We start from the raw sequence: 13,390 nt of genomic DNA, 5'->3' as shown, positions 1-13,390 counted from the left end.
GTGCTCCTCCAGCTGGGTCGCCATCGCTCCATGGGTGCCGGGACCCCCGTATTGCAACAAAGGACAAGATACCGGTAGGAAAAGCCCTGTGGAATATGCTAGTAAGGGAAACATGCGAGGTGCAGAAGAGTGGAGAGAGAATGTTACTTTTTATGGAAGAAGAGACAGACTATACACAAATTATGTACATAAGTTATATACATAATATACAAAATAAATATATATACTTGTAATTGCTTGTGTTTATACAAATAAAAGCTGGAGGCTTACACACACAGAAATAATAAAAATGATTACCCATGGGGGGCGGTGGGAGAATGAAATGGAAACAGAAATTCTCAGCGTAAACCTTTTTATAACATCATGATAAATGAACCGTGAGAAAACATTATCTACTCAAAAAATTAAATTTGACGTTTAACTTGGGTATTCTGCTCTCACGGGCAGCGCCTCACTATGAAACAGTCATAGAACCTATTCTATATGGCCTCAAACCAAAACATTTAGAAATGTTTTGTAAAGGCTCTCTACGTAAATCAGTCACTGGCCCGTTACCTGGACGTGGTGATTGTGCCCAGTTGGCATCTAGCCACTGACACACCAAGAAATGGGGAGGCAGGCTCTCAGGGGCTGCCGCGGCCCCCACCTGGCGAACATCACATGGTGACAGAGCAGCCTGAAGCCAGACCTTAGCTCGGTGCCCCTTCCCCTGCAGCCAGGCTGACCGACTCTTCTGCATGCCACTCAGCCGGTTACCCAGGAGTTAATAAAGAGGGTAACTGGCAGAGGGAAGAAGGAAGGAAAAGCTGTCTTGTGGTCACACCTCCCCGAGCCCGGGGTGAGGACTTGATAGGGAGCATCCACGGTGGTGAGGGGGGTGTCCTCTCCCCTGCATGGTCTTTTCCCACTGCATCAGTGGAAAGCATCCAGCACCAAGACTCTGCTCTTGTAACTTCCCTCTGCCACCCTGACATACACTGCCAGTTGTCCCCAAAAGCCATATTCCCTCCTCCACACGGTAATAAAACTTAGTTATTTTAGCCAGACGTAGGAACGCTAAGAATAAAGACGGCATGTTTCTCAGACTCTCCGGCTACAAGGTGTAGTCCCTTGATTTAAGCAGACACAGTGCATACATCTCCTGAGAAACATCAGGGGAATGAAGTGGAGAGGGAGGCTGCTCTTCTCCTTTTCTCATTTCCTTTCTGCTGCTGGGAGCCATCCTGGACCCTGGAGTGATGTTGGGAATGTGGGTCATGGACAAAGCCATCAGATGGAAGAACTAGATTCCTGGCCCACCAAAGCAATGCATCAGACCGACCACCTGCAGATGTTGACATAAGAGAACTAAACGTTTATCCTGTGGAAGTCAATGCTATTTTTGGGTTTCCATCCTACCTGGCGAGAAACCATGCAACAAAACCTTCCCGGCAGGTTTCCATGTTGTGACGTAGCTTTACACTTACTACACGTGTTCCCTGTCCATGGGACTCTGGGTAAGAAAGCCAGAGGTAGCAAGAGACAAAGACCGCAGGGAACCAGCCAGACTGCTGGATAACATCGCTTTTCCAGACCAAGACACAGACAGACTCCAGGGTCAGGGGTGCATTTACAGCCGGTCACGGAGACCGGATCATAAAATCACAACCCAGTGTGGTGAGAACTGCCATCAACTGCAGGCTGAAGCTCTCCATGCTGCATGGTTTGGTTGGGAAATGCTCTATTATTTCAGAGAGACAAGCAATTTCATTCAAGACTACATGGCCATGGTCGAAAATACAAATCTACAGCTGGAAAAAAAGGGAAGAAAGCTGTTTTTAGGTTTTCATAAAATGAAAGAGTAAGCCATGCCCCAGACCTGCAGCCCTCTACCTCAGAGGCAGTGCTCCAGGGGCTGGGGACAGCACAGTCCTTATATATAACCAGGACCCAAAGTGGGAGGACAACCCAAGACAGTAAAGACCATCGGCTGGCACTCTTCATAAAAACAATAAAATTCAATCTCCACTGACCACCAGGAAACAAGACATACCATCTAGATTTAATTCCTGACCTGTAAATAGCCACCAGCAAGAGAGTCGCCCCAAGTTTTCAAAATCTACTGTTACTCCCAAGCTTAGTTTTAACTGGTTTTACTCTACCCTGAGATAATGAGCACCAATGAGTCTGGCATAAATATGACTCAGGAAAGCTTAGGAACATTACATTAAAAATCCTCATTTCTCGAGGCGGAGCAAGATGGCGGAGGAGTAGGAGACCTGGATTTCGTCTCCTCTCAGGAATTCAGCTGGATAGGGATCAAACCATTCTGAACACCTACTAACTCAACAGGAGATCGAAGAAAAGAAGAGTAGCAACTCTCTGAACAGAAAAGCGACCACTTTCTGGAAGGTAGAGGACGTGCGGAGAAGTGAATCCGAGGCGATATTCGGGAGGATAGACGGCGGGGGAGGGGCCTCCGTCGGCCGCTTCTGGCAAGTGATAGAGCCGCGGAGCACAAAATCGGAACTTTTAGAAGTCGGCTCCGCTGAGGGACATCGCTCCAGTGGCTAAGCAGGGGCTGGAACCCTCGCAGGACAGTGTGGTCTCAGGACCCTCGGGGTCACAGGAAGACTGGGGGTGCCTGAGTGCAGCAGAGCTCCCAGGTATCAGAGTGGGGAAGCTGGCTGCAGAGACGGTGCCCAGGCGCGGGCTCTCAGCTCGGGGTTGCCATAAACCGTGATCCTCGGCACAGTTGGGCCCCTGCTCCTCCAGCAGAGACCCAACAAGCGGCAGATCCGGGGAGACTCACCTTCCTCCCCCGGGAGGAGCGGCGTGGGAGTGCACCGCAGGGATCTGCTGGGTTTGGAGACTCCACATGGGGTCGGGTGCCAGAGATAGAAATGATCGGTCACAGGCCGGGTGAGCACGGAGTGCGGCCGGAGACCGGGGAGACGGGAGTGACTGACGGCTTTTCTCTGGGGGCTCACTGAGGAGCGGGGCCCCGAGTTCTCAGCTCCTTCGGGGCGGAGATTGGGAGGCTGCCATTTTCACTCTCGGACTCTAAAGCTGTACGGAAAGCTTGCAGGGAACAAAAGCTCTGGAGAGCAAACCCAAGCAGATCACTTAGTCCGGACGGGGCAAGGGCGGGGCAATTCCGCCTCCAGCAAAGACATTTGGAAACCACGGCAACAGGCCCCTCCCCAGAAGATCAGCGAGAACAGCCAGCCAAGACCAAGTTTACCCATCAATGAGAATGGCAGAACTCCAGCGCTAGGGGAATAATGCACATAGAATTCATGGCTTTTTTACCATGATTCTTTAGTCTTTCAAAGTTAATTTTTTTTAACTGTTTTTTTATTTGAATTTTTCTTTTTCCCTTTTTCAACCAACATCTTATCAATCCTTTTTAAAAAAAAATTATTTTTCATTTTTATTTTTCATTTTTAGAGTCATATTCTATCCCTTCATAGTAGTTACCCGTATTTTTGGCATATATATATATAAGTTATTCTCTCTTTAAAATTTTGAGATAGTTTCTTCTAACAGATCAAAATATACCCTAAATCTCTAGTGTATGGTTTTATTCTACTCCCCTGCCTGATCACATTCTCTCCCTTTTTTTTTTTTCTTAAATCCTCCTCTTTCTTTTTTCAAACTTCTTATCAATTCCTTTTACAAAATTTTTTATGCTTTCCCTTCATCCCTCATCATATCAACCCTTATTTTTGTATATATATAAGTTTTTCTTTCTTTAAAATTTTGGGAGGCACTTTCTTCTAACAGACCAAAATAGACCCAAAATCTAGCGTGTGGCACTGATCTATATACCAGCCTGATCATATTTGATCACATTCTGGGTTTTTTTTGTTTTGTTCTGTTTTTGTTTGTTTTTATCTTTATCTTTTTCTTTCTTTTTTTTTTTTTCTTTTTCTTTTATCTCTCTTTCCCTTTCTTTTCCCACTGCTTCAGATCTTTTCTGATTTGTTTAGAGTATATTTTCTGGGAACGTTGTTACCCTGTTAGCATTTTGTTCTCTCATTCATCTATTCTCCTCTGGACAAAATGACAAGACAGAAAAAATCACCTCAACAAAAAGAACAAGAGGTAGTACCGACTGCCAGGGACCTACTCAATACGGACATTAGTACGATGTCGGATCTAGAGTTCAGAATCATCACTTTAAACATACTAGCTGGGCTTGAAAAAAGCATGGAAGTTATTGAGAAACCCTTTCTGGAGAAGTAAAAGAACTAAAATCTAACCAAGTCGAAATCAAAAAGGCTATTAATGAGGTGAAATCAAATATGGGGGCGCTAACTGCTAGGAAAAATGAGGCAGAAGAGAGAATCAGTGATACAGAAGACCAAATGATGGAAAATAAAGAAGCTGAGAAAAAGAGAGATAAACTACTGGATCACGAGGGCAGAATTCGAGAGATAAGCGATACCATAAGACGAAACAATATTAGAATAATTGGGATCCCAGAAGAAGAAGAAAGAGAAGAGGGGCAGAAGGTATAATGGAGCAAATTATAGCAGAGAACTTCCCTAATTTGGGGAAGGAAACAGGCATCAAAATCCAGGAGGCACAGAGAACCCCTCTCAAAATCAAGAAAAATAGGTCAACACCCCGACATCTAATAGTAAAACTTACGAGTCTCAGAGACAAAGAGAAAATCCTGAAAGCAGCTCGGGAGAAGAGATATGTAACCTACTATGGTAGAAACATTAGATTAGCAACAGACCTATTCACAGAGACCTGGCAGGCCAGAAAGGACTGGCAGGATATATTCAGAGCACTAAATGAGAAAAATATGCAGCCAAGAATACTATATCCAGCTAGGCTGTCATTGAAAATAGAAGGAGGGATGAAAAGCTTCCAGGACAAACAAAAGTAAGGGAATTTGCAAACACGAAACCAGCCCTACAAGAAATCTTGAAAGGGATCCTCTAAGCAAAGAGAGAGCCTAAAAGCAACATAGACCAGAAAGGAACACAGACAATATACGGTAACAGTCACCTTACAGGCAATACAATGGCACTAAATTCATATCTTTCAATAGTTACCCTGAATGTAAATGGGCTAAATGCCCCAATCAAAAGACACAGGCTATCAGATTGGATGAAAAAACAAGACCCATCAATATGCTGTCTGCAAGAGACTCATTTTAGACCCAAAGACACCCCCAGATTGAAAGTGGGCGGGGTGGAAAACCATTTACCATGCTAATGGACACCAAAAGAAAGCTGGGGTGGCAATCCTTCTATCAGACAAATTAGATTTTAAACCAAAGACTGTAATAAGAGATGAGGAAGGACACTATATCCTACTTAAAGGGTCTATCCAACAAGAAGATCTAACAATTGTAAATAGCTATGCCCCTAACATGGGAGCAGCCAATTATATAAGGCAATTAATAACAAAAACAAAGAAACACATCGACAACAATACAATAATAGTGGGGGACTTTACCACCCCCCTCGCTGAAATGGACAGATCGTCTAAGCAAAAGATCAACAAGGAAATAAAGACCTTAAATGACACACTGGACCAAATGGACTTCACAGACATATTCAGAACATTCCACCCCAAAGCAACGGAATACACATTCTTCTCTAGTGCCCATGGAACATTCTCCAGAATAGATCACATCCTAGGTCATAAATCAGGTCTCAACCGGTACCAAAAGATTGGGATCATTCCCTGCCTATTTTCAGACCACAATGCTTTGAAACTAGAACTCAATCACAAGAGGAAAGTCCGAAAGAACTCAAGTACATGGAGGCTAAAGAGCATCCCACTAAAGAATGAATGGGTCAACCAGGAAATTAAAGAAGAATTAAAAAAATTCATGGAAACCAATGATAATGAAAACACAACTATTCAAAATCTTTGGGATGCAGCAAAGGCAGTCCTAAGAGGAAAGTATATAGAAATACAAGCCTTTCTCAAGAAACAGGAAAGGTCTCAAGTACACAACCTAACCCTACACCTAAAGGAGCTGGAGAAAGAACAGCAAATAAAGCCTAAACCCAGCAGGAGAAGAGAAATCATAAAGATCAGAGCAGAAATCAATGAAATAGCAACCAAAAGAACACATCAACGAAACTAGGAGCTGGTTCTTTGAAAGAATTAACAAGATTGATAAACCCCTGGCCAGACTTATCAAAAAGAAAAATGACCCAAATCAACAAAATCATGAATGAAAGAGGAGAGATCACAACCAACACCAAAGAAATACAAACAATTATAAGAACATATTATGAGCAACTCTATGCCAGCAAATAACCTGGAAGAAATGGATGCATTCCTAGAGATGTATCAACTATCAAAACTGAACCAGGAAGAAATAGAAAACCTGAACAGACCTATAACCACTAAGGAAATTGAAGCAGTCATCAAAAATCTCCCAAAACACAAAAGCCCAGGGCCAGATGGCTTCCCAGGGGAATTCTACCAAACATTTCAAGAAGAATTAATACCTATTCTTCTGAAACTGTTCCAAAAAATAGAAATGGAAGGAAAACTTCCCAACTCGTTTTATGAGGCCACCATTACCTTGATCCCAAAACCAGACAAAGACCCCGTCAAAAAGGAGAACTACAGACCAATATCCCTGATGAACATGGATGAAAAAATTCTCACCAAAATACTAGCCAATAGGATCCAACAGTACATTAAAAGGATTATTCACCACGACCAAGTGGGATTTATCCCTGGGCTGCAAGGTTGGTTCAACATCCGCAAATCCATCAACATGATACAATACATTAACAAAAGAAAGAACAAGAACCATATGATCCTCTCAAAAGATGCAGAAAAAGCATTTGACAAAGTACAGCACCCTTTCTTGATCAAAACTCTTCAGAGTATAGGCATAGAGGGCACATACCTCAATATCATAAAAGCCATCTATGAAAAACCTACAGCAAATATCATTCTCAATGGGGAAAAACTGAGAGCTTTCCCCCTAAGGTCAGGAATGCGGCAGGGATGTCCACTATCACCACTGCTATTCAACATAGTATTACAAGTCCTAGCCACAGCAATCAGACAACAAAAAGAAGTAAAAGGCATCCAAATCGGCAAAGAAGAAGTCAAACTCTCACTCTTTGTAGATGATATGATACTTCATGTGGAAAACCCCAAAGACTCCACCCCAAAACTGCTAGAACTCATACAGGAATTCAGTAAAGTGGCAGGATATAAAATCAATGCACAGAAGTCAGTGGCATTCCTATACACCAACAACAAGACAGAAGAAAGAGAAATTAAGGAGTCGATCCCATTTACAATTGCACCCAAAACCATAAGATACCTAGGAATAAATCTAACCAAAGAGACAAAGGATCTGTACTCAGAAAACTATAAAATACTCATGAAAGAAACTGAGGAAGACACAAAGAAATGGAAAAACGTTCCATGCTCATGGATTGGAAGAACAAATATTGTGAAGATGTCAATGCTACCTAGAGCAATCTACACATTCAATGCAATCCCCATCAAAATACCATCCACTTTTTTCAAAGAAATGGAACAAATAATCGTAAAATTTGTATGGAACCAGAAAAGACCCCGAATAGCCAGAGGAATGTTGAAAAAGAAAAACAAAGCTGGCGGCATCACAATTCCGGACTTCCAGCTCTATTACAAAGCTGTCATCATCACGACAGTATGGTACTGGCATAAAAACAGGCACATAGATCAATGGAACAGAATAGAGAGCCCAGAAATGGACCCTCAACTAATCTTTGAAAAAGCAGGAAAGAATGTCCAATGGAAAAAAGACAGTCTCTTCAACAAATGGTGTTGGGAAAATTGGATAGGCACATGCAGAAGAATGAAACTGGACCATTTCCTTACACCACACACAAAAATAGACTCCAAATGGTTGAAAGACCTCAGTGTGAAACAGGAGTCCATCAAAATCCTAAAGGAGAACACAGGCAGCAACCTCTTCGACCTCAGCCACAGCAACTTCTTCCTAGAAACATTGCGAAAGGCAAGGGAAGCAAGGGCAAAAATGAACTATTGGGACTTCATCAAGATAAAAAGCTTTTGCAAAGCAAAGGAAACCGTCAACAAAACCAAAAGACAACCGACAGAATGGGAGAAGATATTTGCAAATGACATAGCAGATAAAGGGCTAGTATCCAAAATCTATAAAGAACTTATAAACTCAAGACCCAAAGAACAAAGAATCCAATCAAGAAATGGGCAGAAGACATGAAAAGACATTTTTCCAAAGAAGACATCCAAATGGCCAACAGACACATGAAAAAGTGCTCCATATCGCTCGGCATCAGGGAAATCCAAATCAAAACCTCAATGAGATACCACCTCACACCAGTCAGAATGGCTAAAATTAACAAGTCAGGAAATGACAGATGTTGGCGGGGATGCGGAGAAAGGGGAACCCTTCTACACTGTTGGTGGGAATGCAAGCTGGTGCAGCCACTCTGGAAAACAGTATGGAGGTTCCTCAAAAAGTTGAAAATAAAGCTACCATATGATCCAGCAATTGCACTACTGGGTATTTACCCCAAAGATACAAAAGTAGGGATCCGAAAGGGTACGTGCACCCCAATGTTTATAGCAGCAATGTCCACAATAGCCAAACTATGGAAAGAGCCAAGATGTCCACTGACAGATGAATGGATAAAGAAGAAGTGGTATATATATACAATGGAATATTATGCAGCCATCAAAAGGAATGAGATCTTGCCATTTGCAACAACATGGATGGAACTGGAGGGTGTTATGCTGAGCGAAATAAGTCAAACAGAGAAAGACATATATGACCTCACTGATATGAGGAATTCTTAATCGCAGGAAACAAACTGAGGGTTACTGGAGTGAGGGGTGGGGTGGGAGGGATGGGGTGGCTGGGTGATAGACACTGGGGAGGGTATGTGCTCTGGTAAGCGCTGTGAATTGTGCAAGACTGTTGAATCTCAGATCTGTACCTCTGAAACAAATAATGCAATATATGTTAAGGAAAAAAAAAAAAGAAGAAGATAGCAGGAGAGGAAGAATGAAGGGGGGGAAATCGGAGGGATAGAGGAACCATGAGAGAGGATGGACTCTAAAAAACAAACTGAGGGTTCTAGAGGGGAGGGGGGTGGGAGGATGGGTTAGCCTGGTGATGGGTATTGAGGAGGGCACGTTCGGCATGGAGCACTGGGTGTTATGCACAAACAATGAATCATGGAACACTACATCTAAAACTAATGATGTAATGTATGGGATTAACATAACAATAAAAAAATTAAAAAAAAAATCCTCATTTCTCAGGGGCGCCTGGCTGGCTCAGTCAGTAGAACATGCGACTCTTGATCTTGGGGTCGTGAGTTCAAACCCCACTTGGACATAGAACTTACTTAAAAAAAGAAAATAAAAAAATTCTCATTTCTCTGTAATAGTTTAGTCTCCAAAAGGAAGGCTCTTTTTATTTGAACTGTTAACCACATAATATTTCATGCATTCAACGGTTTCCTGCTTGTGTTGTAGCAGTGAACTAGTCACACACTGATGCCTGTCCAGTGACCAGACCACTGTAAGATATGGCTGGGCCTTAACCAGAGACCAAGTTCACGTGTGACCACTCGGATCCCCAGCGTGGGACGACCTCGTTTCTCAGTCTCCCTTGCAGCTAGATGTGGCAACCTACTGGATTCTCACCAGTGGGATGTTGGCAGAAGGGACACATGTCTTCCGGATCTGCCCTTGAAAGCACTGGGCACACTCTCCTCCATACCCCTTTTTCCCTCTGGGAGAGCCCAGCTCTGACCATGCAGAGGAGGACCACATCCTAGGGTAGGACGGAACAACCTGGTGGATCCCCAAAAGCCTGCGTGCAGCCACGCTGGCCAGTCAACCTGGTCCACTCACATCAGGACCTGAGACGTCATTTTAAAGCCACTGCATTTTAGGAGGGTCTCCTTATCAGAGCTGTGTAATCTTTGGTCGTAAATACAACAGAATCACAGACAAAATCTCACCCCCCGTTCTCCATCCTAGGACCTTAAGATTCACCTGAAAAATCTGACCAAAAGAGATCCAAAAGATACATTCTAATTGCTTGGCTTTTGATTTCTGGATAATCGGAGCTTGTTGATGAGGCATCACTGAGGGTCCTAAAAAAGCACAGGTCCAAGAGCTGGCCTGTCACCTGCCTCCAATCCTGGATGTCTTGAGTCAGAGACTATAAGGGAGATGGCGCCACTGGTTTGCAGGGCTGATGCACCCCAAATCGAGGGTGGGAGAAAGACTAATATAATCACATTTTGATACTTTAGTAATTCTGAAAACCTTTGATAAAAGCCTGTGATAAAAGTCCCACGTATTTCTTCTTCCATCTATGTTATTAATAGGAAGGCATGTCATAATCAAGTGATAGCACCATGATTTTGCAGAGAAAATCTTTTCTGAATACAAAATTCAGAGGTTGGTCATGAAATAGAATATGAGGAAAATAGATTACTTAGTGAGTCTGACAACGATCTTCAACTACATACAGTTTTAGAATTAGAATGAAGATTTAGAATTAGAATGTTTTCCTGAATACCTTCCTTTATCAGACAATACACTGTCGAGTTCAGGGAAATGAAACTTGACACAAATTTCAAACCAAAAAAAACACCCTCAGCTATTTTACAGCACAAAAAAATTAATTCAAATTCAAATTACATTTTTTAAAAAGGCAGGTAGTGTTCTAGCCAATTACATATCCCTAATATATGCGTATGTTGTTAAGTACCAAATACGAATCAACTGTCACATGCCGAGAGAAAGAAGAAACAACTCACTTGTTCAAGCAGCGATGACTGGATGTGTTCTGGAAATCCTCCTCTGTGAGCTGCCAGTTTTTAATCGATCCTTTCACAAATCCTGACACCATTATGAAGCCCAAGACCAGAACGTTGACACAAGTGAATATTTTGTTGACCATGGCCGACTCTTTCACACCGAGGGTTAAAAGTCCTGAAAAAGTGCACAAGCAAGAAAATTTTGCCTGATGGTGTGAACTCTGTGCCAGGTGACTCCTTCCTGGGACACGGACAGGGATGGGACGAGAAGGTGACTTAAGAAGAATCTAAGCGGCACCAAACCTCCTAAGATTTCTGTGAGCCTCTGGGAATGGGGCTGAATTAATCATCTTTCTAGAGGCAGGGATCAAAATAACCAAAGTCCACGGAGTGGTTCACAAAGCTATCAAAGTTGGCCCTGCAGGCCCCCTCTGGAGTTGAGGATGCCAGCCAGGGGGCACCAAAGGACTGCAGCGATGGGGAACAGCACAGCCCACCACCCTGGAATGCAAGCCCCTCCCAGGGATGAAGAGAAGGCCTCTCTCGGCACCCTCTCCCCTCACTAACATACTTTCCTGGGACTCCCCTGAGGGGGCAGTGGGATTTTTTTTTTCTCCGAGGAGGAGACATTTGGCTCAGTTTGTTGGTAGAATGAGGGTTTTTCAGATGAGAAAATTATTCAGATTCACCATGCAACGTTAGCGGTATGAGCAATGACAACTTTCTGTGATTATGGAACCACGAACCATGAGGTTCGTCATCGGACTCAGTGCACGTAAAACAATGTCTAAGCTAGACAAGTTATAGATCATAAACTCACATAAAAAAATTAAAAAGACCCAAGTGATGAAAACACACAGAAACCACATGACAACACTGTCTCTGAGGCTTAGGCCACACGATCACCCGGGGGTAAACGTGCCATTTGGGGACTTCTGTGGCTAAACTCCCGGCTGGGGAAGAAAAGAGACATGGAAAGGTGTCCAGGTAACAGGTGACCACCACTTATGATCTGAGACTGCTGCCCTGCCAGGTGCACATTTTACACACTTAAAATAAAAAATGCATTTCACAATAGATTCAATTCTGAAATGAAGGTGCTAGAAGGGAAGTGAGCAATTAATCGCAGGGAACACCTCCTCGTGCTATGTGCTCTGTTTCTCTCTGGCGTCCCTCCCTCTCATGTTTATGAAAATCTCCCCAGTGCAAACTTAATTTCTGATACATGTTCCAGCCAGCTGGACCAGAAATACTGCTGAGACTGGCCTGTGCAAGATGATTTCAATTACATGGTGGTAAAATAAGGCATGGTGTTTTAAAAACCCATCCAGATCTTCTAATCTCAAAGGGGAATTTATCTGCATTCAGCTTAATGCTTATACAGTTAAGTGTCACATGGAACAAAACTCCCATCCTAGAGGCCAGGACACAGATAAACGTCACTAAGAAGCAGCTGCCCTCAGCCGTGCTCAAAAACTACCTGGAATTTTAAAATTCTGTACCCATGACTCTGTCATGAAACATTTTTTTTTAAGATTTTATTCATTTATTTGCCAGAGAGAGAGAGAGCACAAGTAGGGGGAGTAGGAGAGGGAGAAGCAGGCTCCCCAGTGAGCAGGGAGCCTAACGCAGGACTCAATCCCAGGACCCTGGGATCATGATCTGAGCCGAAGGCAGACACTCAACCGACTGAGCCACCCAGGCGCCCTGTGAAACATTTTTAATGGGCACTCTGATGGCTGTTAGGTGCAAAACCATCCAAGACTTTTCCAGCACCCAGGCACACACACTGGTGCGCCAGATCGACCTCTTCCCCTCTATGTTCCCCGCTGAAGAATGCCATTTTCCTTTCCAAATGGTCCTCCACTGAGTCAAGGGAATTTGTATTCCTGGGTCACTTGTACAAAAAGCCTGCCGTACTAACAAAACCCCACTCTACAAACAGCTGCACAAACACCTGAGACTCTTTTTAAATTAAATGACACGCAGCTTTGATAGCTATTCAACGGGCCCACCCTGTGTGTACAAGAAGCCGTTAAGACCAATGAGATGTCTGCATTCGTTACAGAAAGAAACAAAAGGAGGGGAAAGGAGAATGAGGAAAGTTAGAAACAGGCCCCATGGGAACCTGCCCGGCACCTCAGGCCCCTCACTCCAACCGGACATGTCCCACTGTGTGGCTTTACCTGTTAAGATGAGAATGATGATCACAGCAAATATGTCTGGGTTTTCGGCCAGCACTCCGGGGGCTTTCAGAGCCATGTGCGTCCGTGAGAACTCCCCGATGGGTTTGCCAATCAGCTCGTCAAACGTTGCGCTCCAGGCTCTCGCTACACTTGAAGTACCTGCCATGAAACAGACGCACCAGAGGAAATTGAAGGAAAACAATGAACAGTATTTGTCATCGGGCTCAACTCTGCAGCCTCCGTGCGGGGGTCATGGATGACGCGCTGGGACTCAGTGGTGGCAGCCGGACCCCAGTCTGTGCTAGCTCAGAAGTGAGGCTCAATTAGTGCCTGCAGTGAAGTGACAAGGCTGGGGACCCTTCACGGGCCCGGAGAGAAACACTTTCCATCACAACCCAATATGGGCGTGGGTAC

The 13,390-nt window shown here is 43.8% G+C and overlaps 1 protein-coding gene across 1 annotated transcript in view; it reads right to left on the bottom strand.

Annotated features, from left to right (window-relative positions):
* The window catches only part of SLC7A1 (solute carrier family 7 member 1), a 48,773-nt gene that overhangs the window by 16,774 nt on the left and 18,609 nt on the right, over positions 1 to 13,390 (bottom strand). Inside the window, exons 3-4 of the mRNA XM_021678265.1 lie at positions 12,977 to 13,135; positions 10,791 to 10,965 (exon numbers count right to left, since the gene is read on the bottom strand). Coding sequence (XP_021533940.1) covers positions 10,791 to 10,965; positions 12,977 to 13,135 — 334 coding nt within the window. The remainder of the gene's footprint in view (positions 1 to 10,790; positions 10,966 to 12,976; positions 13,136 to 13,390) is intronic.

This window comes from Neomonachus schauinslandi, chromosome 3 (assembly GCF_002201575.2).
Source record: "Neomonachus schauinslandi chromosome 3, ASM220157v2, whole genome shotgun sequence".
NCBI classification, from domain to species: domain Eukaryota; kingdom Metazoa; phylum Chordata; class Mammalia; order Carnivora; family Phocidae; genus Neomonachus; species Neomonachus schauinslandi.
The sequence above is the reverse complement of the archived record's forward strand: the minus strand, read 5'-3'. Positions and strand labels throughout refer to the sequence as shown.